The sequence below is a fragment of the Erythranthe guttata genome, chromosome 6 (genome assembly GCF_056151865.1).
Source record: "Erythranthe guttata isolate IM_541 chromosome 6, IM_541, whole genome shotgun sequence".
In the NCBI taxonomy this organism is placed as follows: Eukaryota; Viridiplantae; Streptophyta; class Magnoliopsida; order Lamiales; family Phrymaceae; genus Erythranthe; species Erythranthe guttata.
This window is the reverse complement of record NC_142538.1, coordinates 3,385,688-3,412,469: the sequence shown is the minus strand read 5'-3', so window position 1 is coordinate 3,412,469 and position 26,782 is coordinate 3,385,688. Positions and strand designations below refer to the sequence as shown.

General features: G+C 35.9%; 6 protein-coding genes across 8 annotated transcripts; 1 reads left to right on the top strand and 5 right to left on the bottom strand.

The window, feature by feature from the left end:
• Positions 1 to 937: 937 nt before the first annotated feature.
• On the bottom strand, positions 938 to 5,174 carry BPM3 (BTB/POZ/MATH-domains containing protein). 2 transcript variants are annotated; one of them, XM_013003010.2, is made up of 4 exons: positions 4,438 to 5,102; positions 3,402 to 3,750; positions 2,658 to 2,925; positions 938 to 1,318 (listed from the first exon to the last, which is right to left on the bottom strand). In XM_013003010.2, exons 1-4 carry the CDS (start codon positions 4,824 to 4,826, stop codon positions 1,098 to 1,100), a joined length of 1,227 nt encoding a protein of 408 aa, XP_012858464.2. In that variant the 5' UTR covers positions 4,827 to 5,102; the 3' UTR covers positions 938 to 1,097. The 2 variants fall into 2 exon arrangements, with proteins under 2 accessions (XP_012858464.2, XP_012858465.2); XM_013003011.2 differs by having other exon boundaries at positions 1,180 to 1,318; positions 2,617 to 2,925; positions 4,438 to 5,174.
• A 210-nt stretch (positions 5,175 to 5,384) lies between these two features.
• LOC105977672 (ER-based factor for assembly of V-ATPase) lies at positions 5,385 to 7,985 on the bottom strand. Its single transcript, XM_013003012.2, has 4 exons — positions 7,434 to 7,985; positions 7,164 to 7,302; positions 5,905 to 5,990; positions 5,385 to 5,785 (listed from the first exon to the last, which is right to left on the bottom strand). Exons 1-4 carry the CDS (start codon positions 7,752 to 7,754, stop codon positions 5,642 to 5,644), a joined length of 690 nt encoding a protein of 229 aa, XP_012858466.2. The 5' UTR covers positions 7,755 to 7,985; the 3' UTR covers positions 5,385 to 5,641.
• A 1,303-nt stretch (positions 7,986 to 9,288) lies between these two features.
• Positions 9,289 to 10,882, bottom strand: LOC105966267 (uncharacterized). The gene is made up of 2 exons (XM_088818843.1): positions 10,250 to 10,882; positions 9,289 to 10,005 (listed from the first exon to the last, which is right to left on the bottom strand). Exons 1-2 carry the CDS (start codon positions 10,880 to 10,882, stop codon positions 9,289 to 9,291), a joined length of 1,350 nt encoding a protein of 449 aa, XP_088674969.1.
• Positions 10,883 to 12,421: 1,539 nt separating this feature from the next.
• Positions 12,422 to 16,468, top strand: CYT1 (Glucose-1-phosphate adenylyltransferase family protein). 2 transcript variants are annotated; one of them, XM_088819488.1, is made up of 5 exons: positions 12,422 to 12,494; positions 14,738 to 14,887; positions 15,080 to 15,142; positions 15,233 to 15,472; positions 15,558 to 16,468. In XM_088819488.1, the coding sequence occupies exons 2-5, from the start codon at positions 14,777 to 14,779 to the stop codon at positions 16,227 to 16,229; spliced, it is 1,086 nt and encodes a 361-aa protein (XP_088675614.1). In that variant the 5' UTR covers positions 12,422 to 12,494; positions 14,738 to 14,776; the 3' UTR covers positions 16,230 to 16,468. The 2 variants fall into 2 exon arrangements, with proteins under 2 accessions (XP_088675614.1, XP_012858408.1); XM_013002954.2 differs by having other exon boundaries at positions 12,429 to 12,757.
• Positions 16,469 to 17,061: 593 nt separating this feature from the next.
• Positions 17,062 to 19,626, bottom strand: LOC105977629 (CASP-like protein 5B1). The gene is made up of 3 exons (XM_088819489.1): positions 18,831 to 19,626; positions 18,191 to 18,323; positions 17,062 to 17,473 (listed from the first exon to the last, which is right to left on the bottom strand). Exons 1-3 carry the CDS (start codon positions 18,959 to 18,961, stop codon positions 17,273 to 17,275), a joined length of 465 nt encoding a protein of 154 aa, XP_088675615.1. The 5' UTR covers positions 18,962 to 19,626; the 3' UTR covers positions 17,062 to 17,272.
• A 557-nt stretch (positions 19,627 to 20,183) lies between these two features.
• On the bottom strand, positions 20,184 to 26,585 carry P5CS1 (delta1-pyrroline-5-carboxylate synthase 1). Its single transcript, XM_013003106.2, has 20 exons — positions 26,222 to 26,585; positions 25,249 to 25,320; positions 25,027 to 25,130; positions 24,573 to 24,675; positions 24,232 to 24,393; positions 23,745 to 24,022; positions 23,094 to 23,244; positions 22,846 to 23,010; positions 22,650 to 22,727; positions 22,434 to 22,523; positions 22,232 to 22,318; positions 22,062 to 22,148; positions 21,861 to 21,957; positions 21,677 to 21,780; positions 21,522 to 21,597; positions 21,296 to 21,446; positions 21,113 to 21,181; positions 20,885 to 20,951; positions 20,736 to 20,806; positions 20,184 to 20,571 (listed from the first exon to the last, which is right to left on the bottom strand). Exons 1-20 carry the CDS (start codon positions 26,279 to 26,281, stop codon positions 20,490 to 20,492), a joined length of 2,154 nt encoding a protein of 717 aa, XP_012858560.2. The 5' UTR covers positions 26,282 to 26,585; the 3' UTR covers positions 20,184 to 20,489.
• Positions 26,586 to 26,782: the final 197 nt, after the last annotated feature.

Sequence of the window (26,782 nt, the reverse complement as noted above, 5' to 3'; positions counted from 1 at the left end):
GACTACAAACTCTATCTAAAAAAGGAAAAGAAATACAGTACGAGGCGCTTGTAGATGGGCTTAATTCGAAATTTATGTATCGAAAGTCGAAACTATTTATTTATTGACACAAAATCATCATTCGAAATAGTTTCTACTAATAATACACGAGGAGTATTGCGTATTTGTGATATAAAAGAATATATTTTAACACTAAACAACAACAAAGGAGATCGATTTTAACCTCGTTAATTAATGAGAAAGAAGGTAGACCATCCCATATTCATGATATTTAACACACTTGTGGAGTGCAGGGAATCCACCATGAACTAATCCATGTATAAAGAAAGGCAAAGTTCACATTATGTAACACATTGGCAAAACTGCATACACAAATAAAAGAACACTCACTCGCTCTTCTTCTCTTCTTCATCATTCAATTACGGGAAAAACGGAAGGAAAGTGAAAAAACAAATGGGGAGCAACGAAGGGTGCAGGAGTAAATTCCAAATGCCACTGCACTATCCAAGATACACCAGAAAGGAATACCAAGACATGCCTGAATGGATGGTGGACCAGCTTCTCTCCGACTATGGGCTTCCTCTCGTCGGAGATTTGGTCCAAAAACGGCACTTTGCAATGGGTGCATTTCTATGGCCTGATACTACCAAAGCTACTCCACACTGCTATGACTCTGCTCTTTACAAGAAAACTCTCTAAGTTCGTGATTTGGCCTTTTTTTTTCTTTTTTTTTTTTTTAATACGAAATGTCGACCGTGCATTTAAGAGCACGTGAAATAAAATGTCGAGAAAATGTAGGAGAAAGAAAAGAACATAAATATATAACACTCGATCCCAAGGAATTTCTATTAATACGCGGTACACAGATGGATAACATTCTATCTTTGCAGGTAAGTTTATGGAAGGATTCAAACTGGAAAGAGAGAGGGCAGCAGAGTGGACAAAAAAAGAAATGCAGATATTAGAAACATAGTAGTAACAAATGTCATGAAAGAAAGCATTAATTAGAGTGTTTATAGTTTTTCACTGATGAAAATGCCAGAGATAGAGATAGAGCTAGAGACTCTACTATTATAAACAAGTAGTTCAAAGGAATACTAAGCCCGCCTCCTCAGACGCCGGCCGTTAGGATTCACGGATTCTGCCACACCATCTGCCGCCAGATCAAGCCCAAAAATACTGCTGCCACTCCTTTTCTTATTATTACCAGACACACTATTCGGCTTCTCGTCCACGGATGCAACTGTTTCCAGCAGTTCTGACAACAGTGAGGGACAGCTCTCTTCCAAGTGTCGGAACCCTTCTGACTGCATGACCACTGCAACACCACAACAACGTTTTTAGTAACCAGCCGAATCAAGATTATTCGACTTCAACGTATTTGAAAGTCAAAAACAAATTCCCATGGGAGATCATAGTACAGAGAGTAGTTAATTATCATCTGAAGAGTAAAACAGATAAATACTCCACTTGCACGATAATTAACGAAAACAAGCAGATTGCCGTAAACAAAACCCTAATAATGTCACGACATTCTAGAAAGTTCGTTCGTGGGAGTATAAGCCGCTTTTTTTTTCTTGAGAAGGGTCCAATAAATGGAATCACCTTCAGAGATTGCTACTAATAGTCGAGATTTTCATGCAACTTTCTTGACCATATGAAAGAATTCAAGAAAGCTCATTGTACATATTTATCATAACAATCTAGCCTTCTTCGTGTTCTTGATTACATAGTATCATGGCTAAAGGTTTTCTAGCTCATCCAAAATCATTAAAAGTGCACTAGTGCTGACTAAATTGTCTATACTCTGCCTCGTGTGGGTGCACTAAATGATTATTATGTGTTTATACATACTATTGAACTGATAGATACAGCAAATTTATACTTACTGTTCTTGATGAAAACAGATTATACATCAAATCTTTGTGACATGGACTTGGAGTTTAATTGGCTGTCAACTGCATCCAGTTACATTTTTGTAACTGAAATAACAGACTCAGATGACAAGAGTGAAGAAACTTATGTTTGTTAAGATGGTCTTGAAGTTTGATTGGCTGTCAACTGCATCCAGTTACATTTTTGTAACTGAAATAACATAACAGACTCAGATGACAAGAGTGAAGAAACTTATATATACTGTACATTGTTATATTAGAAAACCCTAGCCTTTTCTTCGACGCATTAGGGTTAGGTTGTAATGTTCAAAATCTGGTATACTCGTTGTCTAAATTAGAACCATTTCCTCCCCAAGAATTACCAACTATTCCTACTTGAGTATATCGTTTTGAACCATGATTGCTAGCTGACCCAACAGGGATTGGGTCAATCTAAAATCGGAATAAAAAATTAAGACTGATATTAGATTTTGAAGAGGAATATTAGCTTCAGAAAGTTAACAAGCAATTGAATTAGTTCTTCTCCGACACCTAAAAATAAATGGAGAAAATTTTCCATGATGCTTCTTCTATTGACAAAGTAACAAAAAAAGTAATCACAGCATATTCCAGACATTTCGAAGTAAAAGACCATAACATTTCCAAGCAGACAGACAAGCATCTAATTGTATCAAGAATCTGCCTGCAGATAACAGACTGAAAAAACTAGCATTGACATAACCTGAAAACATTGCACCGCTCAGATCTACGGACTACACGCACCTCCCAAGTTTGTTGCAGCAAATTTTAAACATATGGCCTTGAGCTGTGGGCAGCGATGCTGCTCTGCGAGGGAAAGAGTTGTTGCCACTGTTTCAGCATTGACCTCTTCACATAGTTTCACTTCACATAATTGTTTCAACCTATCTAAACCAAAGCGGTCGGCAGCAGCCAATAGATGTTGCATCATTATTGCAGAAGGTGTAGTTGTTGAGTCCATTATTTCATCAAAACTGGGAAGTTCGTCAGAGTAGATAAACTGGAGCAAAGCCTGCAAAACATTCATAGCAACCTCTATTAATGGAATTGATATCAAAAGAACTAGAAAAGGGATTAAACATCATATGCAATTCATGCACTAGAGTCTAGAATACACTCAATTGTCATGCACAAGGAGCCAAGGATTCAACAAAAAACAGTTCTGGGGGTACTTAAATTAGGATTCCACATAGCTGTGACTACGAAAACACTGTGATCTTCCAATAAGCTCAACAGAGTACAAATAAAAATTGTTTTCAAGACAATGATTGCTCTGGTTTTATGCAAATAATCAGTAGACAAATCTTTTACTACAAGCTCTTGAGATCAACTACAGAAAAATCTCCTAACTAGAATAATTCTGACACAACAACAACAAAAGAATTTCATAATCTTTTGAGTTTTTACAAAGTTCCATAATCTTTGTGCTCGCTCTTTGTCCACTCGACCAAAATGCTTCTGTTACAAGAGAAGAAACAGATGTTTTACCTTGAATATGAAAGGTTCAACATCCTCAATTTCCACTTTGTCGCTATTAGGATTTCCAACAAGCCCGAAAAATTGGGCTCTAAAGACAGGAGAACGAGCTGCAAGAATTAACTTGTGAGCCCTGAATGATTCTTCCCCAACTTGGAAAGTTATATCACACCCAGTTTCAGAATCCAACAAATATTTGAGACTTTGACCCATATCTGATGGGGGGACGATGACACTGTATGATTTTGGTCCCTCAACACGAGTTCGAACAACTCCAACGGTACAATGCATGGATAGACAATCGTCCTTTAGAAAATCAGAAGTTTCTAGAGAAGTCCTTCTGAAAAATCGTTTATAACCCCTGGAAAACAGGTACACGTGATAACATCAGACTACATAATAAAGATTTATAGTTTCAATTTTCCCGAGCAAAGTGCAACTGAAATGAAAATTAATCAGAAAATCAAATAAACATTTACCAACAAGCAATTTTGACGAATAGTGTAACTTCTAAAGCAGCCCAATCAAGTGGATCATATTCAAGAAAAAAAATACAATCATTTGTATTATGTAGTAGATTGACGAATCTACATTCTGTCTTTTCTAGGTGGATGAGTAAACACGACCGGCTAAGCATGGTTCACATTAGTAGACAAGTCTAATTATCTCAATTCAACTCAAACACACAGGCAATTGAGTTCAGATAAGTCTTATAGATTATGCTACGAACTGAAAAACTTTTTCCAACCATGATTGACCACGAAATAACACAGTACTCACATCAAACTTCCATGTATGATAAGAATCAAGTTTATTACCACAAACTCTCTTCCTCACAACCTAATAAATTTCAGAAGACTCAAGAATTACACAAAAAAGCAAAGCCAAAATGAAATCCCAATGTGACATTCTGCATTCTTATGTAGCCTAACAACCACATTATTGACAAACAAACCCCAAAAATATATTTAACAGAATGACGTATCATTCAACTATACATTTCAAACCAAAACAATTATACATGAAACTTAATAGAAAACAACATTACCACATGCTTCCCCTGTACTTAAGGGTGTACGGCCCACTCTCAAGCGCCCGATCAAAATGACTATGCACCTTATGCTTCCCCTTCCCACTCTGATCCAAAAGCGTAAGCTCAAACAAGGCCCTCACATCAGTGCCCTCGCTAGCTAAGGCAATAAAAACCGAGACGTACATCGACGAATCCTCGGGGTTTTTCCCATCCGGATAAAAGTAAATCGCCCATTCATATCCCCCAATGCTGAAAGTATCGGAGGCAATATATTTCCCGGGACCCATGCCCTTTGCCAAAGAGTATCCGCGGATGGTGAAGTGATGCGAGCCATTCACCGTCTCGTTCACCGATCTCGAACTCGAGTCTAGGCCGTTGTTGGGTTCGCTGCAATTCACGATCATCTCATTGATATGGGGAAATCAAAATAATGGAAACCCTAGAAAATGCGTATATTTTGCGGATTTCTGGACGGAAATTGGGAGAATCAGACGATGGAATTGGGTTGGTATGAAGAATTTCGTCGTCGATTGATGGATCGTTGGAGGAAATTTCGAGCAGTTAGGGTTTAAAGAGGGGATTTCCGATTGAGATGGGAAGCGGGAGAAGGAAACGGGGAAAGGGAGGGTGCGTTTGATGTGTGATTTTGCGGGTTACGTTCTTTTCACTTCTATGTATATGCAGTAATTGATAGGAAGTCGATTGCATTTTCCTCCCCTTAACTATGAATATTTTAGCAAATACACCCAACTATTTAAAATTTGACATTCACCTGACCTCCCCTAAACAATCACATTTGACAACAATACCCTTAAATAATTAAAATTTTGGTATCCCAATAATTTGACAACCAAACCCCTCCATCTATATTTTTCATTAACTGTTTTATGAAAAATACATATTTATCATTAATGTCAGTAATCTTTATATATAAAAGAAAGGTTTTACCCGAAACCTCAATCTGTATCACAAACACATCTTATTACCAAAACTTTCAAAGAAATATTTTTAAAAAATATCAAAATAAAAATAAAAATAAAAATTAACCCTACGAAAACTTTCGTCACTCAGAGCAGTTCCACTCGGAAGCTTCCAGAATCTTCCAGCTGCAAGTCTACACTTCTTACAGGTATTAACTTTACATTTAGACATTAGCTAATAACATATGTAAATGTTTCTAAATACTTTAAGTAACAAAAACAATCTTTCGTCTCGAAGCCTATTGATTCTTCTTTATCTTCCAAGTGGAAGAAGAGGAAGTATTAGAAGGAGACGGCCGATCTTTGTCAGACGATCGAAGTATAAACAACAGTGTCTCAACCAGCATGGCGACGACCAAACCAAGTATGCCTCCAGCGGCACTCTGATCATTAAATACGAGATTATTATTATTATTATTATTATAATTCTTTTACAATATTATTCTTATTTTGCTACTAAATTTGTGAAAGTTAGTAAAATATGATTGTTTGCAGAAGTTACCATAACAGGACTGCGACTAAACAAAGCTCTGAATGCTGCGAATCCAACTAAGTATCCCGTGAACATCGTAACCACAACGTGTAACCCTGTAAGATGGGGAACATGTTATTGATCACGAACCATTTTCGTAAAAAGAAATATAAACAAAAAAATACAAAGCACAAATAAGATCAGAAGTTCGGAAAGAATATTAACAAGAATCAAAGCAATCATTAATCTTCAGTTTATCCAAATAAAGATTAGAAAACCTTTGGGACAAAGACAGAAGCACCTCATAAAATCAGAAAAAAAATCCAGATAACTGATTAGTGGTAGTGAAAAATCTAATAGACATCACGAGTTCACTTAAGATAAGCAACTCACAAGTAAACTGAAATACTATTCTTCACCTTCTGGTTGCTACTTAAACATCTTCGATTATTTCATGGATTTTACATTTCCATCCTTATCTATGGTTTCTTGCAAAATGATAAAAGTATAATGTCGTTGTTTTTAGGGCTCTCCCTATCCTCTTGCATTTGGAGGTTAGCTTGGAAACGGCAAGGTAAGAGGTAAAAATGGTGAACTTATAAATCTGATACTGCTACATATTAGTTAAGGGACCTCAGTCAGCAAGAATGGCTGCCGTCTCACAGTATAACATTACAACTCTCTATCGATTGCGTGAAATTATTCCAATTTCCACGTAAAAGATGAGGATTTAAAAACCTCATTTATATGCAATGCTAATTCCATTTATCCTTGTCCGATCAATTCTCTAAATGTGAAGGGTCTAGCATACTAGCTCCTCTTTCAGACCTCTCCACAAAATTTACAACTTTATTATATTAGTTTACATGTCTCGACTCTCAACAACTTTCCACTCAATCAAACACTCAAACATTTAAAATCCGAGATCATTACACAACACATAACATTTGGAATCAATCCAAAAAGAACCCCATAGCCTCCTCAATTGCTCAATATCCGATTTTCTTCAAATCCAAACAAGTCCCAATGCGTATAAACTTCCGGCTAAATATAAACTTTCCATTGAATTGATAGCTTAGTTAGATTTGATATTTACCTAAACCAGAACATTAAAGTTTAATATCCAGCTAATTCAATTAAAAAGTTTATAAAACGAAATCCAATTCATATTCGACATACTCTTTCCTATCATGTTAATCTCAAAATAAGTCTGCAAGTCCGAGACAAAATGCATACAAACATAACAACCGATAACGAAAGAGACGAACTAAATGCAACAAAAGATTTACCGAATCCGATTTGATCCTTGTACGAAGAAAAAGGCTCCTCCACGGGCTTTCTCGGAGTAATGTCCTTCACCAATTCCTGGTAAGCCTTCCTCTCAGCCGCTTCCTCTAGCTTTCTCAATCTCACCTTCAACTCCTCACTCTATCAAATTAACAACCAAAAATTACAAAACGAAAACCTAAAATTCAATTAATTGAACTCAAAAAACACGAATAAGAAAATGCATGAACCCGGATTAAGATATTTCTGCAACTCTTAATTGGAATTATTACCTTTTCCCTGGGCTTGGGGCTAGTAAAGATGAAATTGCAACCGTCGAGGAGAGATGATAAATTGGGTCGGGTTTCACATTCGGATCCGAACCAGATCGCTTTGAGGGAACGGTAGGGTACGGTTGACTGCGCAATAAGCGACGAGGCAATGTCTCTTAGATCTTCCGATAGGTGGGAGTCCGTGGAGGCTCCGGTGATAAACGATCGGATGGAATCGGTATTTGATATGATCAAGCCGCCGCTGGTGAGCGTGGCGGTGGCGGGTGGCGGAGATGTGGTTGAGAGCTTGGGTGAAACGACGTCGTTGGCTTCGGTGGTCATCTTTGCTCAATTGAAACACGGTGCAATTAGACGTGACAGGTTATAAGGCACCGAGTACAAGTCAAATTTGAGTATATTTATTTTTCTTAATTAACAATTAATAATACTTCGTTATTCAATATTCACTTTACAAACTATAGACTATAGTGTTAATAAAATTATTAATCATGAAAATTGTTTAGTACAAATATTATAACTAGTAGTTGATAATAGTTATATACACAACACTCTTGAAATTTTGCAAAAGTAAATTATTCATATATGATAAAGGAATTCACAGTCTACTTCTTGAAATGCTTCAATTTTATCAAATAACTGTTAAGAGTCCGATAAAAACTCATCTAACATGTCTTCATTGTTGAGACAAATTCAAAGAGTTGATGAAGTTTTGAGCAACAACATATAGATCGAGTAGTTTTAATTATGAGGTCGTTTTGCAGAAATGTAAGGCTCAAGAGGCCTTGGACCTTCAAAGAAATGCAATTTTAGAGTCAATGCGAATTTGAGCCCTTTAACACGACCCAACTTCAGTGTGCTTTGTCCATAAGGCTAACATGGGCTTTCGTATATATAAGTTGGTTTTGGGTCTCCATCCATCACACTAATTACTACCACATGTAAAATAAATAAATAAACACAATGAGTACCAAAAACGATAGCTATGATCGATCATATGAACCATGAGAGTATAACATCAAATAATTTTCCACTAAGCACACGTACGTATGAATGTGTATAATTATGTGCAGATTAAAGATTAATAATCACCCAATATATTTCACCGGGTATAGGCTATAGCATCAAATAAACCGACACAATTGGGGTAATACTTCAACCGGGAGTGAAGTATATGCTTTGCGTTCGTTAGTCACACTCCAAAAAATGATGGTTCCCCAAGGCCATGTGAATCACCAAATGTGCAATAATAGCTAAACATGCATGTTAGGCAGATATTGTGCCTTGATGCCTCAACCCAACTGCCCGAATACAACCCTTCCTTCATCTCTAATATTTGCACTCAATTTTATTTCCCCTCAATAATGCAATAAACATATTTTAAAAAACTATATAAATATTCTTTTTTTAATATTTGCTGACGTCACTCATAAAAATTCAACGTTGTGCACTTGACTTCTCCTATTGAAGCTTTTAAAATGTCAACGCTTAAAGTTAGGCTTAAATTTAGGAATTCTTTTTTTTTTTTTTCCTCTTCAAATTAAAGCACTATATTAAATTGATTGTTCACACTATCTTTTGAAAATTTAGGTAAGATTTTATATTTATTTGGACTTAGGTAAAAGTTATGTATGTCACGTTTAAAAGCCGCAGACTACGATCTGTCAAGAAATTAATAAACCAAATAAAATAAAATTAAATGAAATAGATTCGTGTATAATGAAAGATCTGTGCTTTCTTAATTACATGTTGAAATTAATTTTATAGTATGTGGCCAGCCAGAGTGTAATCTGCACTAGTTTCCAGGTCATCACATGTAGTTGGGACTTTTTTTTTTTTGATAAGAAAACTAAATATATTAAGAAGGAACCAAAGAGTCTACAAGAGGATAACCAATGTCACAAAAGCAAGAAATAGGAATACAATCTTCAAAAATAAAACCACTCCATTTAGAGGCGGATGCCCAAGATGCTAAGTTGTGGGCCGCAAAGTTTGCATTTCGAGGGCAATACTTGAATCTCCATTTTGGCCAAAGATGCCAAAACTTGCGAATCTCATCAATGATAACTTTGGAAGACCAATGTCCGACCATATTATGATCGTTGATAAAGTGGACCGCATTGAGACAATCGGACTCGAAGATGACCTTAGCAATCTTCCAATGGTTAGCAAAAAGACAAGCTTCATGAATAGCAAGAGCTTCTGCCACAAGAGAATCCGTGCATTGATGCTGGAGAGAATGAGCGAAAACAATTGAACCATTGTGGTTGCGAACAATAAAAGCAGTGGAAGCAGAGCCATCAAAAAAGGAAGAATCAGCATTGATCTTGAGCCAATTCAATGGAGGCTTGGTCCAGTTCTGGGAAAAAGATGAGCCGGGGTTGAGGGACCTTTTCAGCTGACTAGTCCAGTGAGCTTCGGCAGTGGAAGAGATCTTCTTTAGAGTGTCCTGAAATGAAAGAGAGGGAGAGCCATGAGTGATGAGGTTTCTATTAGCCCAAATAGCAACAAAGGTTACAACAGCAAAAACAAGAAATTCTTCTCTTAAAGACTCGGAAAAATGTAAACCACCATTCTTTTTTAAAAGTAAGGCAATCCAATCTTTCACAGTAAAATTTTGAAAATTAACAAGAGAAAAATGCCATTTTGAGATAAACCAAAGTTGAGTGACAAACGGACAATTTATGAAAAGGTGCTTTGAAGATTCAATATCTGCATTGCAAAGAGGACATAGAGGATTCACAATAGGAAGAAAGGGGCTGAGTTTTGATTTCGTCGGAAGAATGTCATGAGAGATGCGCCAAAGAAAAAGTTTGTGCCTGCCACAGATTCTTCCAAGGAAAAGGATTGGGATTCAAAGCCTGGGAAAACCTATGGGCATTATCAGTAGGATAAGCACTCTTTGAGGTGAAAATCCCTGACGAAGAGGGAACCCAAAAAAGAGTTTTGGACTGGAAAGAAGGATGAATACGAATCTTCCTAATTTCAGTGATCAAAGCAGCAGGGAAAATCTCATTCAAAAGGGCAAAATTCCAAGTATTTGTATCCGAATGCATGAGAGATTTTACAAGTTGAATAGGAGAGGTAGAAGTCTGAAAAGATGGAAGGGGGTGAGGGATAAAGCCAGGGAGGGTGGGGATCCACGGGTCACTCCAGATAATGATATTGGAGTTGGATGTAACAGTAAAGCATGCTCCTTTGAAAATCAGTTTTTTCATTTTTTGAATATCTTTCCACAGCCTAGAGGAATTTTGTTTAGGGGGTTCATGAGAAAGAAAGTCTTGCATTCCCAAGTATTTGGCTCTAAGAAGCTGAACCCAAATCTTATTCTCAGAAGTAGCTAAGGACCAAGCAAGCTTTGAAAGAAGAGCTTTATTGAAATCAGAAGTTCTTCTAAAGCCCAAGCCCCCCACCGACTTAGGCAAACAAATACTGTCCCAACATTTAGGCATAAATGAGTTACCGTTAGAATTTTCACCCCACCAAAACTTTCTAAGAGAAGCATCAATTTTTTGGGAAATGCAGTGAGGAAGGAGAGAGATAGACATATGGTAAGTGGGAATGGACATAACAACAGAAGAAACAAGAACGCTTCTGCCCGCTTGGGAAAGAGTTTTGGCCTTCCAACCACATAAGGACTTTGTGTTGTTGTGCATTCGTAATTAATAAAAGAAGTTAGGTACAAGGAAAAATATATAATTAAACATTAAACAAATAATTAAATCTCTGATATATCACATTATATTATTGATAATTGATGGTAACATTAAACAAAAATAATATCAAACGTAACCAAAAGTGCCCGTCAAAGGCTGCTTAGTTAGTTGAATAATTATTCAACGATCCGAGTTTAATTTAATTATTCATGACAACACTTTTTAGGTCGAGCCCATAGCATATTCGTAATTGTCTAACTAAAAAAAATTTAAAATTTTATTTTTTAAATACTTTACTAATATGACGTCATTTGTGATCAGAAGAAATTTATTATAAAGAAAATAATTAAATTAATTTATTTATCAAGTGGCCACACCATGCATTGATGAAACTATAATACATAGCAGCAGCCAGTAGATGCTGCAAGTTGTTCATTGTTTCCATGCTAAAGTCATTTTCCAGCTCTTAAACCAATTTTCTAAATTATTTTCCAACTACCATTTTATTTGCCCATGTTTATTACTTTTTCTTTTTTGTGGTCCAATAATTATTAGAATTATGACTATAAAATATGAATATGAGATTATTAAAAAAAAACATGAATTTAATAAAAGAAAGAAATTATTAGCTACTACCTATGTAGCACGGACATGAGAACATGGACTTGAAAAGGTTGGATGCAAGAATATGGGAAAAACATGTAAATATAAAAATATAGGGGTACATTTATAATTTCTAAAAAGATAGTATAAAGTTATCGTCAATTACATATTTGCACCTACAAATTATATATAATTTATAAGTTTCATTTCGAATTATCATTCCATAAATTACATTTGGGGCATCTTAATTTATCTTAGTATGAAATTAACATCTATAAAAAAATATCACAACACCACTATAAGTGAAAAAGAGACAGAAGAAACGTCCTCGAAACTTTTAAATATTTACAAAAGTGGCCCAAAATGTTTCCGACATGTGCTATGAAGTTTCGACTTTCGAAATGTGGAAACATGTCCGGATAGAAGTTTCTGTGCATCATAGGTTACTACTCGTGATACAAATCGTAGTGCGCCGCCTCCGATTTTTTCTTTTTTGTTGGAGTATTAGATAATTTTAATTTCATTTATGTAATTTACACGAATCCCAAAGAAATTGAAAATATTCAAAAGAAATAATGAGTAATGAATATTACAAAATATTCGGCTGAATTTAATGGTAATTCTATTAATTTGATTATCCAAAATAGGAAAAAAAAAAAAAAAAAAAAAGAATTCTATAATGTTTTTTAATTAAAGCAAAGAATAGAATTATAATTTCTAAATCAATGAACAATTAACTGGGTGACTTGAATCGGTAAAAAGGAAGTCGTGAAAAGTCAGCTCTGTTAGTTACAGATAGATACAGGTACAGCTGTATCTATATATATTTATCTTTCATAGTTTCGAAGCTTTCCTTCTTCTTCCATCAACGCCATTACCGACACCACACACACCCACACCCACACACAGAGAAAACACCCTGACGACGCTATTGTTCGTTGGGGTTTGTCAAAATCCGAGGAAAATTTAAATAATTTTATTTGTTATCTCGGGTAGCGATTCGACTCGCCTATTGTCTTTGGCCTAGATCTGTGCGAGCCAAAAAGGAAAAAATAAAATAGAAAAAAGGTTCGAATTTTTGGATTGGATTATCCCGTGGGCTTTAATTTTTCGTGAGGGCGGGTGGGTGGGTGTGGGGTGGGATTTTTCATATGGATTTCTATTATAATTTCAGTTAATGTGGTCTAAATCGGTGTTTATTTTTATTTTATTTTTCTGATTTGTCTGTTCTATTTGTGCCATTGTGATTAATTTTGCAATGCTGATGTATTTTTGTCTCATTTGTGTTCTGTAATCTGTCTTTAATTTTTGATTAGCTTCCTTATGTGGGGGATTCATTTCCCCCTTTTCTTTTTGGCTCTTTCATTGTTGGATTTTCAAAAGAGCAAAAATCAATCGTGTTTTTTACGTTGTTGATTAATGATCGTCGTTGGCTAGATCGAATAATTTGCCTCGTGTGGCTGTTGCCATAGTGGGGCTCTATGCCATACAAGTGTTTGTTAATTTGCACTCCATATAAACTTTACTAGGTGCTGTAAATTATAGCCAATCTGTGCTATGAAAGAAACATGTTTTAGTATTGATGAAGAATACGAAGATCTTGATAAAAGAGAAGAAGTGAAGTTGGGATCTTTACCAATTATTACAAATTGATATATAGTGTTTAGCTTGCACATACCAAATAATCTCTCTAAGGTGCTCGATTTTTTCTAATATTTTTTCACATACAAACTTAAGCTATTGCGCTCACTCCCACACCCAATATAGGACGTGTTTATTTGGATTTGATTTTCACAGGACTTATCACATTGATCGGTCAATTTGTTCCATAAGTTGCTAACTACTTGCTTATGATATTCCTTTTTTGCTACGGAAGTTTTTACTTATATGATGAGTATTGAATTTTGATTGAATTTTTTTTCCGAATTGGATGAGATCTAATTTGAGCTCCATTTCACTTATCTAGGCTCTGAGTTTCATCAAATGAAAGATTGTTCCTCTTGCTAAATCTTTTTCAAAAGTTGAAATTTATCACTAGACAAACTCACTACTTCCTCGTTTCCCTTTACCCTTTGTCTCTTTCTATTAATTCGCTATATTGCTCTGGTTTTATTCTTGCGGGTTATTGAGTTTTCTTGCGATTGAGATTTAGTTTGGAGTTTAATGCTTTTATTGTAACAAAGATATGTGAACTCTCTGTTAAGATTTGTTATTTAGTGGTCGAGATAATTATTAACAATAAAGTACTTATGGGGTTGATCTTTTAGCTACATCAATTCGAACTTCGAGCATTACTCTATCAATTTTCTTTGTGTTAGTGTAATATGGGCACAAAAAATCTTCTGTATTTTTTTTTGGTTAAAAACCCTTTCTTTACATTTGAGGCTACTTTCAACCTTAGCTTGATTGTGTTTTCTTAAAGTTTCTAGATCCAATTTTCACAGAATAAGACTTGATCTTAGAAGTAAGACTCAGAATTTAGTTCTTTTAAAGCTCAGAAAATATTTTAATTGCTTATTTTCAGTTTTCGTGCACTACATAAAGTAAGAACTTGGAGTCCATTCTTACTCCATAGAGTCGGTAACTATGGCATGGTCTAGTCTGCATATCTATATCAGCTTATTTGCTATACAATATCAATGGCTTTTTTACTCTCATTGAAAGCTCCAGCTGTAATATAGCTGGAAATTTGTTTTTTTTCCAGTCTAACGTTTTGGACGGAGTCTCCAGCCTATTTAGCAAATTGATTATCACGTGACGTGTGTGCGGATAATTGGCTTTTTTGTCAACTACAGCTTTAATTTCTTTTGTTCTTTCTCTTTCCAAATCTGGTTGAGGGCTTGTTTCTTACTCTTCCATGCATCTATAGCATTCGTGTCGATTTTAGTGCGAAACGGTTATGGAGGACCGACAACATTGATGAGAACATGACACTTATCATAGCATAGCAGTACAGATGTCACTGTAGAATTTCGTGGAGCTGCATGCTTCTTCTTTTTTTCATGCATAAATAAGGAGGCCAAGAACTCATCTTATAATTCGTTTCAGGTTATTGAGTTGATTTAAGAAAAGCATCTCAAATTAAAGATGAAGGCCCTAATTCTTGTTGGAGGGTTTGGTACTAGATTGAGGCCATTGACACTAAGTGTGCCCAAGCCACTTGTTGATTTCGCTAACAAGCCCATGATTTTGCATCAGGTATAATATTTCATTCTCATGCAGCTTTTTATATTTGAGTTATTTGGTAGCGAGTCTCTTTCGTCATCAGTAATTGTTCAAGTGAGAGAGATCTGGCACCGTTTTTACAAATCGACCCTTTGTATTGAAATTAACCGTATTTTTTCTTCCTAGATTCTATTCATACTAACTCTATGTTTATCATTGAATCAGATAGAAGCCCTAAAAGCTATTGGAGTGACTGAAGTTGTCCTGGCTATCAATTATCAGCCAGAGGTATGATCTTTGTTTTCTAACTGCAGTTATGCAGGACTTATTTTTTTTTTAACTAAATTATAACTAACAATAGACTGCCTTCTTTTGCAGGTAATGCTGAACTTCTTGAAAGATTTCGAGTCAAAGCTTGCGATTAAGATCACATGTTCACAAGAAACGGAGCCTCTTGGAACAGCAGGTCCCCTTGCTTTGGCTAGAGACAAGCTGATAGATGATTCTGGTGAGCCATTTTTCGTTCTTAACAGTGATGTCATCAGTGAGTACCCACTGAAGGAGATGATTGCATTCCATAAGTCACATGGAGGTGAAGCTTCTATTATGGTGACCAAGGTAAGCCCACTTTGTTAGATTAGATCCCTTTAGTTCAATATTTTCGAGTATGAATAAATTAATTTTGTGTATTGATGATGTATAGGTGGACGAGCCTTCCAAATACGGTGTTGTTGTTACGGAAGAATCTTCCGGCAAGGTGGAGAGGTTTGTTGAGAAGCCAAAGATATTCGTGGGCAACAAGATCAATGCTGGCATTTACCTTCTGAACCCTTCGGTGCTTGATCGAATCGAACTCCGCCCAACATCCATCGAGAAAGAAATCTTCCCGAAAATCGCGGCCGAGAAAAAGCTCTTCGCAATGGTCCTACCAGGTTTCTGGATGGACATTGGACAGCCAAGAGACTACATCACAGGCCTGAGGCTCTACCTGGACTCACTGAGGAAGAAATCCTCTCCAAAACTGGCAAGTGGGGCCCACATAATCGGGAATGTGTTGGTGGATGAGAGTGCGAAGATCGGAGAGGGGTGCTTGATCGGGCCTGATGTGGCGATCGGGCCTGGCTGCGTTGTGGAGTCGGGCGTGAGGCTGTCTCGGTGCACGGTGATGCGTGGGGTCCGCATCAAGAAACATGCATGCATATCGTCTAGTATTATCGGGTGGCACTCGACGGTTGGTCAGTGGGCCCGTGTGGAGAACATGACCATTCTTGGAGAAGACGTTCATGTTGGTGACGAGATTTACAGCAATGGTGGTGTGGTTTTGCCTCACAAGGAGATCAAGTCCAGCATTTTGAAGCCAGAGATAGTTATGTGAAAGGTCTGTTTGTTTTGAGAAGATAGAGGGTTTGGTTGGTTATATAGTTTAATGTTTGTGTCTTGTATGGTTTGCTTCTTCGTCTTCTTTCTCCTCTGTTTTTCGTTTCTCTACAGTTTTTGAATTTCCTACAGTCGGTCTAATTGTAAAAGTCTGTCGCCGGTTCGAGTTTTATAGCTATGTCACTGGTGTTGAATGTGTAATCTGTTGTGAATATGAAATAAATTATGTTTTTTTTTCTTTTTTTTTCTTTTTGGTGGATTTGAAGGGAACTGGTATTGATTTCTGAATACTTTTATTTTGGTATGAAATATCAATTGAAGTTTCAATTGTAATGTGATGTTGACAGCTAAACTCTTGCAACCTAATTCATTACATCACCTCTGTGTTTAATTCTTGGATGCAGTAGGCTCGGTTCATTTGGTGCCGTCCGATTGTGGATTGGATCGGTGGTTCGTTCTCATCCGTTGGATCTATCAAGATGGCTTATAGTGCGTTGCACCTGATTGAAACTGTGAAAATGGCATTTGCTCATAAAAACACATTAGATGATGTTTGATTTCATATAGTGAAGATCAAGAAAGTCTTGGTGCTGATTGTATTTGTTTTGTCTGTTAGTAAGAAGAAATAGTTTAATGTTGTTTGGATCTGAGGTTTGGCTCATGGCTTAGCTGGCACTTGCATCATACAAAAATGTATGTGTCAATCAGTAGTATATGTCCTAAAAATAATTAATAATAAACATATATATTCAATATTATAGCAGAAACTATTTTTCAAGAACAAATATCAGAATATCAAAAGGATTAACAATACTTACTATTTGCTTCAGTAAATCGAACAATGCAGTTGCCCTTTTTTTAATCATATACGAACTGAAAAAAATCCCGATATGAACCGTTCGAATCTCATACATAATGTTTACAAATGGAAGTTTCTACGCGTGTTATCTAAGAGCTCTTCAAAAATTGACAATATATATATACACATAGAGAATCCCGAGGCAAATGTACGTGCTCGTTTGTTCGAAGACGAAACTGTGTTTAAATGGAGGCGACAAGCCAAAACATGACGTACGAAGAAATGGCGAGAAGAAACCAAGAAGCGAAAGCAAAAGCAATGGATATCTGAAACAAATCGCACGACAAATTCGTATCTACCATGCATATATTTGTATCTCTCGTGAAAAGGATCATTACACCGGCTGATGAGCTGGCAGCTGCAAGTGATAGAGTCGAAGTCACCTGCATAAAGGGGTGAATCACAAATTATCGATAATTCGACATTATCTGGGCTTATAAAAAGATGAATGTCACATTTTTTCGGAATGGTTGAGCTCATATGCTAATACATTATTGCTAAACTGAATTCGGATACATACGATCTATGTGATATTTGTCAAATAGGGGTAGTTTTGTAAATGATGGAAGAACTAGGACGAGTATTTTGTGCTGAACTTCTATGTAACACAGGAGGGTAGGAGAAACGATGAAATCTATCTGAAATATATTGCACTTTGCATCTAAAACCCTATCGATTCCCGATTGTCTTCACGCACAACTATATATCTATGTCAATCCAAAAACAGAAATCTTACGATTTCGGAGAAAAATGCATGTCAAACAATCTCTCACACAATGAAAGACGAATTAATAAGTCTCGTCACTTAAAAAAAAAAAAGGGTTCAAGAGACTCCAAGAACCAGGATTTGTAGTTAGCTATAGTCTACAATTTAACACAATATCATACTAATCGTATTTGTTTCCGTTTTACGGCTATCGTCACTTATTCCCTTAGTTACTTAATAAAACTCGAGTGACCTTCTAAACATTGGTTATTGTGGTGAGGTATCTAAGGTTCACATTATCCCTTCATTTCATCGTAAACGGGATTTTAGACAGTGAAGGTAAAACGAAGCAATAGGAAAAAAACGAAGCTTAAGAGAGGTAGGTGTTAGTTACCCAATCACCGACGACAAAAAGGCTGACAATGATGTTAGTATGAAGGTCTCGGTTGAACCTCAAAGCATGTATATCGAGGCACAATAGTCCAAAGCTCCACAAAACCTGTAGCCCCATCGATGCAATTAAGTAGCTGAATATAACAAAACACAAAAAATTAAAATCAATCCATTAGCAAGAGCACCAAGCTATCACCAGAATCGGCAAAAGCATTAGCAACGACTTCAAAACGGTGCTCGGCATTTCTATGCTAGAAAATGCCCTCTATCTACAAAGATGGTGCTAGATTTGTACACGAGACACGACAAATCGGGCAAAAACATACATATAAATTGTATTGGTACAACTCTTTCCAGGATTAGAAACCCATCGAAATTAATCTCGATCTCCACTGCCCTACCTATCTTTACGTATACTACTATTTTCAAACAAGTCACTAATCTTTCTTTAAATACTACAATCAACAAGTTACCCAAAAAAAACAAACAGCCATCAATGATGAAATCATACCCCAATCCAATTAGTACAACTATGACAAAATTGAACAAAAACCCAGAAACATATAGAAACAACTGGGTGAGGAATAAAAATTTAAATTAAAAAAAAAATTAAATTAAAATTCATGTAAAAAAAGAATTACCAAAAGGCAGTAGTAGTAGAGAAGCCAGAAGCAGAGGTCATCACCCCAATTGAAGCAGCTGCGAAAACACACTGCCCAGTTCTTAATATCAGCCCACTTTTTTTCCCTGGACTCCCAAACAGCTCCTTCATATTTCTCTCTCTCTCTCTCTCTCTCTCTCTCTATATATAGATCTTTCTCGCTCTATATCTATATAATTGTCTGTATGTACAATAAGTGGGTATTTCTGGTAAAGATTGAATCTTTATGAGATGGGTTGTTCCCTCAAGAAAGATTGGAAAGTGGGATGCTGTTAAAACATTCGTCCCAATTAGCAAAATCAAGAAAAACGAAAACCCCTTCTTCTGCTGACTGATGACTAATCGACCAATTAATATTTAATTAAATTATTATATTAACTGATTAAATTATTGTATAAACCTATGCGTGTATTATTGGCGAGAGTGAACATCGGAGGAGCTTTGATCTGAATCTCTGGTTACCTGATTCATCTGCCGACTGCCGTGATCTTGTCTGAACCTTACCAACTAAAAAGAAAAAAGAAAAAGGGGGAAAATAATTATAAAAAAAAAAAATTAAAATAAAGAGACAAGTGTGGCTGGTTTTTTGCTTTTTATTATTATCGTGCCATTTCTTTTTGTTATTTTAGTGGATACTTTATTTTCTGAAAATTCAGGCACTCAATTCACAATATTCAACGTTTTTAAATGTGAATTTGAAAAATAGTAAGTTTTAATTTGTCTTAATAGTATTATGATTTTATTGAAGGTAAGTGGCAATAGGCCTCAATATCCTTAAAAAAAATGGAAATATTTAAGGATTATTAATCATTTTTTATTATCTTCAGACTCCAAATTACTTTTCAATTACGTTTGAGTGAACAGTGAAATAACTGCATGTGCGAACGCAACAAACATTCTCTGAACTTAAGAATTGATAGTACGTGCACATGTCTTAGGCGGTGGGGTGTCTCGCTTCGACGTTTGATGTCACTCGTCGTTTCTCTTACCCACCAGCGTTACTCGTTGGTTTGCGAGTAGAGCGAATTTATTTATATTTTTTTTTTTTTTTGAGAGTAGAATTTATTTATATATGACTGCAGTTTTGTTTTATTTATTTATTAAATAATATAGCTGCATAGTCATGGATTTGGAATTCATAAATTGAAATAATTCCATTTATATATAATTACTTGTAAGAAAAACCCAAAAAATATCAGACTGCTTCAAGAGTTGTACCTTTTGGCCATTCGAGGTTACCTTAAGGCCCTTTCTGAAAATTAATGGAGCTAGCAAAATGTCAATTCTGCCCCCAACAGAAATTAATTCAGAAAAAGAAAAACAAGAACAGCAATTAAATAATATCAGAGATTTTATTATGCTGTTGCCACAAATTTCATATTTGAAGTAAGAAGCTAGAAAAAAGCAGCCATGGTTCAAATACTGAAAGTGAACTCACGAAACTAAACTGCATAGTCCAAGCAACAATCTAAAGCGTAAATATCATAATTTTTTAAAAACAATAATTTATATCGTTCAAGTTGTGATTCTCATGAAGTTTTTGGTTAGCTAGAGTCTAATATCATAGTACACAGGAACAGTCGATCCTCGGACATGTGACGTAAAATAGACATGTCATAATTTTACCAGATGCTTGGTCTTAAGATTGCAGACTTAAGTCCTTGTGAGTGTAAACAATGTCTTTGTCACCATTTACAACTTGCCCACTTCCTCTTGCAAGCCTACATCACATTACAACAGTCAGCAATAAATAATTATGTCTATATTATTTTTATTTTTTCAATTTTAGTTTATTTGTTGCTATTGGTGTTTTAGATGGCATTCTGCAACCAGTAAGAATCTTTAGCAGAATTTAATGTTAGAAAAAAAAAAAACAGAGACGTACCATCGTGTTGTAAGCAATCCCTCGACACCTACAGGACCACGAGCATGAATACGACTTGTGCTAATGCCAACCTGTTCAATGATAGCAAATATATTAGCTGCAAAATACAATATATCACTGATTATTCCAGCCAAAAAAAAAAAACTTACCTCTGCACCTAATCCAAAACGGAAGCCATCACTAAATCTTGTACTTGCATTGTGAAATACAGCAGCACTAAGAAAAATAAAAAAATCAACACCATATAGTTAAGATCATTGCAGCAGGTATAAGTCCGTTGCAAGCATTTTAAGTTGGTTCTTTTTCCAATTCTTTTTTTCCAAATCTCATTTTTTTTTTATTTCGGTATCGTAGACAAATAAGAGACGAATTATTACCTGTCAACTAGACGTAAAAAGACATCTGCCACCTCATGATCTTCAGTTATGATGCAGTCTGTATGACCACTGCAATTTAAGATAGAGAGCATCCAATTTTTTTATTTGCATGGTCTTACAATAATAAGCAGCAATCAACAATTGTACGAACACAATGAAAAAGATACTAAAAATCCAACATGCCTTCCGTGTTCATGTATATGATCAATGGCAGCATTTACATCATCCACAACTTCAACAGTGCAAGAGAGAGAACTATATTCGTGGTGTAACGAACGGGCCTCAGGAATATTCAGTAAAGAGCTTGCTCGGGGCCCACCAAATATTGTCACACCTGAAAGATATTCACATCATTATAGCAGTATTGTGTAGTCAAGATTCTTTCGAAGGCTGTATAAAGAAGCCCAACCTTTAATTTGTAGTTCCACAATAAGCTCGTTTAGGCCACCAGTCTGCACCAAGTCCTTGTGAACGAGCAGTGTTTCCTTCAGAACGGAAGATATTAAATTATTTCGCCATTGTGTAAAATTGACAAAAAATTTGTGATGAAAAATAAAGCAATACCATAGCATTGCAAGCAGCAGGATAATCTGTTTTGGCGTCCAAAACAATTTGCTTAGCCATATCAATATTAGCTGACTTGTCTACATAAACATGGCAGATTCCATCTGCGGAAAAAAAGGACACAGATAAATTTCCCAATACATTAAATGCACAAGTCCACTGTCGAACAAAGTAAATATCTTACCAGCATGACCAAGAACAGGAATCTTCGTTGAAGCCTTAATTTGAGAAACAAGTTTATTGCTGCCTCTTGGAATCACGAGGTCAATTACATCATCCAGCTTTGCCACAAAACATTGAACTTCAGTTCGAATTGTAATATTGTGGATTATAACCACTAATCAAAAGGTTTGATATAATGAAAAAGAATAATAGTTGAAGCCACCTTGAGCAATTCAGGGATCTCATCTCTGGAAGTAACCAGTCCAATAAGTCGTTCCCCAATATTTTTCGGGATGGCAGAAGTAATTATCTGAAATAATGATAAATTAAGTGATAAAATACAGCATGATCAATCCAATACGCTGCTAAAAAAATGTATTCACATGATTTAACCTTATGTAGGATTGCATTTGATCTTCTAGCTTCTTTACCTCCCTTTAAAAGGAGCCCGTTACCACTCCGAATCGCAAGTGAAGCGATCTGTTTAAAACCAAACAGCATACAACGAGTTTGTATAAGCAAAGATGCAAAAGAAGTTTAGGTACAACATAATTAATTCTATAAGCACAAAGAGAGGTTGTTGCGTAGAACTTACTTGCACTAGTGCATCAGGTCGAGACTCGAATATTATCAAAAGAACACCCAGGGGAGATGACATCTTCTCCAGGATGAATCCTTCCGAAAGCTGCAGTAATAATTGTCAGAAAATCACAACATTGTATACTAATAATATTAATTAACTCTAAGATTCATAGTATCTGATACTACAAGTGTAATGAAATGGAGATCATCAATTATCCCATTTTCTTACCTCTGTTCTCTTCAAGACTCGACCAACTGGCTCCTCCATGTTTGCCAGCACACGGATTGAATTAGCAAGACTAGAAACCTGCAGGTCATGAAAAATTTGAGAGAGAGATAGAGAGGGAAAGAGAGAGAAACACACACAGTACCACGATAAATACTTCAGTTGAAAAGGCCACACAGCTTTCATGGCAGCGTCTTACCTTACCAGGCTTCAAGGCAAGCCTAGAGATCAAAGATTTATCATATCCAGCCAGCTGTGCCTCAGAAACATCAGCCTCGTTTTCAGCAATTATTAGCTTCTCACTTGCTTCAAGAGCATCGGCTACATCCAACAAAATTTTACTTCTCTCTTCTGAAGGCATAGCCTGCAAGGCAAAGTATTAAAATGCTAAAAACAACTTTTTTTTTGTGCACTATATCAGAAGAACTTCTATTCAATAATGACTACCTGCAATCGTCGTGAACTTTCTCTAGCTGCAACTGCCATGTCACGTGCACCAAATTGTCCTTGTGAGACCCACTTAATAGCATCCCGATGAAACAGAGTACCCACGAGCTGTCCGTTTAAAACTTTTATAATATTTCCAGCAGCAAAACCACTTCATCCACAGAGAAACAGGGGGTGGGGCATGGAAGGCAGAAAGTGAATGGAAATACACTAAAAAGAAGCAGATAGAAATAACAAGCAAACAAAAATTGAAGCTCTAACTGTATCACATTTCACATGATTTCCATTAAGTGAACAAAGTGGTTGTCAATGTCAGGACTTTTAAGAAATACAGTTGAAATACCGTAAGTCATATCAAGACAGAAATCTTTTGGGATGTCGACAAATCATATAGTACTGCATCATGTTTTTGACACTGAATCTGTAGTTCAAACAATTTCAGAATGTCCATATAAGCATAGGGGGAATGATGCACTGAAGATTTTCACAGAATAGACCATCCGTTTGATGGATTTATGAGTTTGTTTAGACTTTCATGATAGCTCAAATCGACAAATACTAAACACATTACTCTTATCTTATCATCAAGATTTGAATTAAGATAGAAACATTGTTTTGACCAGTTTTTTTTTTTGAAGAAAATCAGCTTACCTGGTGATAACAACAGGGATGCCAGCATCAGCAGCATGAACAGCAGCTTTTACTTTAGCCGTCATACCACCTCTTCCCACCCTAGATTTGTCTCCAAAAGTTATGCCTCCTTCGTGCCTTTCCTTAATGTATGTCTGAATTAACTCAGAATGCGGGTCACTTGGTGGACCACTATAAAGACCGTCTACATCACTCAACAGGACAAGGAGGTCAGCTTTTAGCTCCAGCGCTAGGAGAGCCGCTAAACTGTCATTGTCCCAAAATATTCCAGAAGAGTCCTACAAAACAGCAACATGTGAGGAAAACAATTCTAAGATGTGCTTCCTGTTTAATCACGATATGTTTTGCATTTTTTAGCAATTAAGGTCTGTTTGGCGACATGCAATTTTTTCAGCAGAAACAGTTCAGGTGTCTCGATGATATCCCTACTAAACTTTCAGACATCCAATGAAAGCAACAAAATTAAGCAATGAAGTCAAGAGCGCACCTCATAAGGAGCTCTCCTCGTACTAACAGCATCATTTTCGTTAAATATAGGAACAACCTTCAGAGACAACAAAGACACGACAGTCTCGTTGAGTTGCTTCCTAAACTCCGTATCTCTAAAATCATTATCAGTAACTAGAAGTTGCGCTGAGGTCATATCCAACTGCATGAGAAAAACAAATTCATCAAAGATTAATTCATGCGAGTATAAATTAGCATTTCTCTCAAAAGACGACTTATTTTTTTAAACTTCCACACCAAAAAGTAAACAGAACAAGTCCGTTGAAATGAAAAGACAAATAACATAAAATTGCGAGTAAGGCACACAATTTCCAATTTCACCTGGCTGAACAGAGTATCATAGAGAGCCATAAGACCGTTTTGTCCAACAGCTGCACAAGCTTTACCATCAAGTTCTACTTGTGGTTTTTGGAGGTCCGCAAAACTGCAAGGAACCCAATGTCAAAAAATTATGAACAAAAAATGGAAAAAGAGTTAGATATTTTACAATTGAGATTTAAAGTGCTTTCAAATAATTATTTCCCGTGATTAGCAAAAATGTCGTAACGTGAAAATCTGCTTCAAGATCCATTGCAAATTTTAGCAACAAAGTTGTTGGTGCTGCTATATAAGCACTATTAACATATTAAGGCAGCTGTTAAATTTTAGTACAGAGATTAATAAACAAAAAATGACAATTCATTTCTGGAATATTATATCGCAGGAAAAGATTCCATTATAATATGTTAGAAGTCTCGGAAATTAAAATTCAAGACAATGGAAGGGAAGCAAAGACCTGCTATTAACTAATCTCCTATATCTTAGCCGTTGGCGGCCCACACCAACAGCTCCTGAAGTCACCAAAATAACCTCATACCCTTGCATGTTCAGTTCGTGAATCTGCACAGGATTTGTAACTCAACAATGTAAGAATCAAACAATGCTTGGGGATGTTAGAAAATGTGGGAAAAGGGAAAAAACGAAAAAAATAAAAAATGTTTGTAATCTTTGAAGTCACCTGCTCACAAAGTGATCCTAGTCGTCCAAGAGCTAATCTTCCATCAGCACGCGTGACAACAGCAGTTCCAACCTTAATTATTAACGATGAAACATCATTAATCATAAAAGACAATGATTTTGAAGTAACAAGACAATCTAAATGGGGGAGAAGTTCGGTATAAGAAGTAAATGACATTTAAACTTACTATTATTGCCACACAACAAGCCATGTTATTAAAATATTTGAACCCGACGTCAATGTCAAGGACTACAATTTCACCTAAAAAGCAACTAAATCTAGCAATATATTGCTACACCTCCCAATGCAATATATTGCTACACCTCCAATTCAATTAATCACAGCACCAGCAACTAACGTTGCTCAACATTTTAATTTATGTTTACGGCATACATCCTATTTCAAGATATTTGTATCTATTGTTTTGATTTCCCGCAACTAATAAATTCAATTTAAAATCACAGAGTTTCCAAGATATGCTTGGATCCAACTGTGTTTATGTAAACCTCGAAGAGCTTTAATTTGAGGGACCAACGAAACTTGTTACGGCAATTTAGGAAAAACTAATGTGTTATAACTTGCAAATCATCAATTTCTAACATTCTTTTCGATAATAACAAATGGCCTATAACTTGCAACTTGCTTGATTATACAAGTACTAGCATTCATTATATAATGACTGAAGCTTAGTCGAGAATCAAGAGAAGTTCGACGAGTTTGTGCAATCACTCAGCAATCTCTGCTAGACTTCCAAAATTCTACAGACATAATTCATCACCATTGGATTAAGTTACCATGTTAACCTCATTACAGAAGATTCTATCAAACAACACCAGGAATTGTCACAAAAATGATCAGATTAAAATTAAACGAACAAAATAACCCAATTTTAATCCCCCCCAAAAAAAAAAAAAGAAAAAAAAACACAACCAAACCACGAAGACTAACAAACGACTACAAGGTTTCTACTAACCTTGATGACAACACGCTTAACGTCTTTCACAAATGCACGAGCCGAATCCAAAGCCTCCATTTTTAAGCTACTGCGAGAAAAAAAAGAAGAAAAAAAAAGTGCTGTGGCAGAAAGAGAATTGCAGAGATGAATGGAGTAAAAGGAGAAGAGAAGACGACGAGGCGACCCGTGACCACTCCTTGTATTTATAGGGTTTGGCACATGGTGAGGCAGAGATTTTAGATGTATACACACAATATATAGATACAATTTGGCTGAAGATTGTTATTAGAGAATGCTGAATGGGGGCAATTAGATTTATGCAGGGTTTTGTCAATTCACTCTGTTTGATTCTCTCTACTTTATTATATTTAAATATAATTATGTTTTTTTTTTTTGTGAGTAAAAATATAATTATGTTATTATTAGCACATAACAATATTAATTAATAATTAATATATTTTACTTATTGCACCGTATCCTAAATTCGACAGATTGTCTACACGGATGGCGGATTTGTCGCGTGGGACGTGAAGATGACGTGGCGCGTAGACTCACGTATTATATTATTCAAAAATAAAA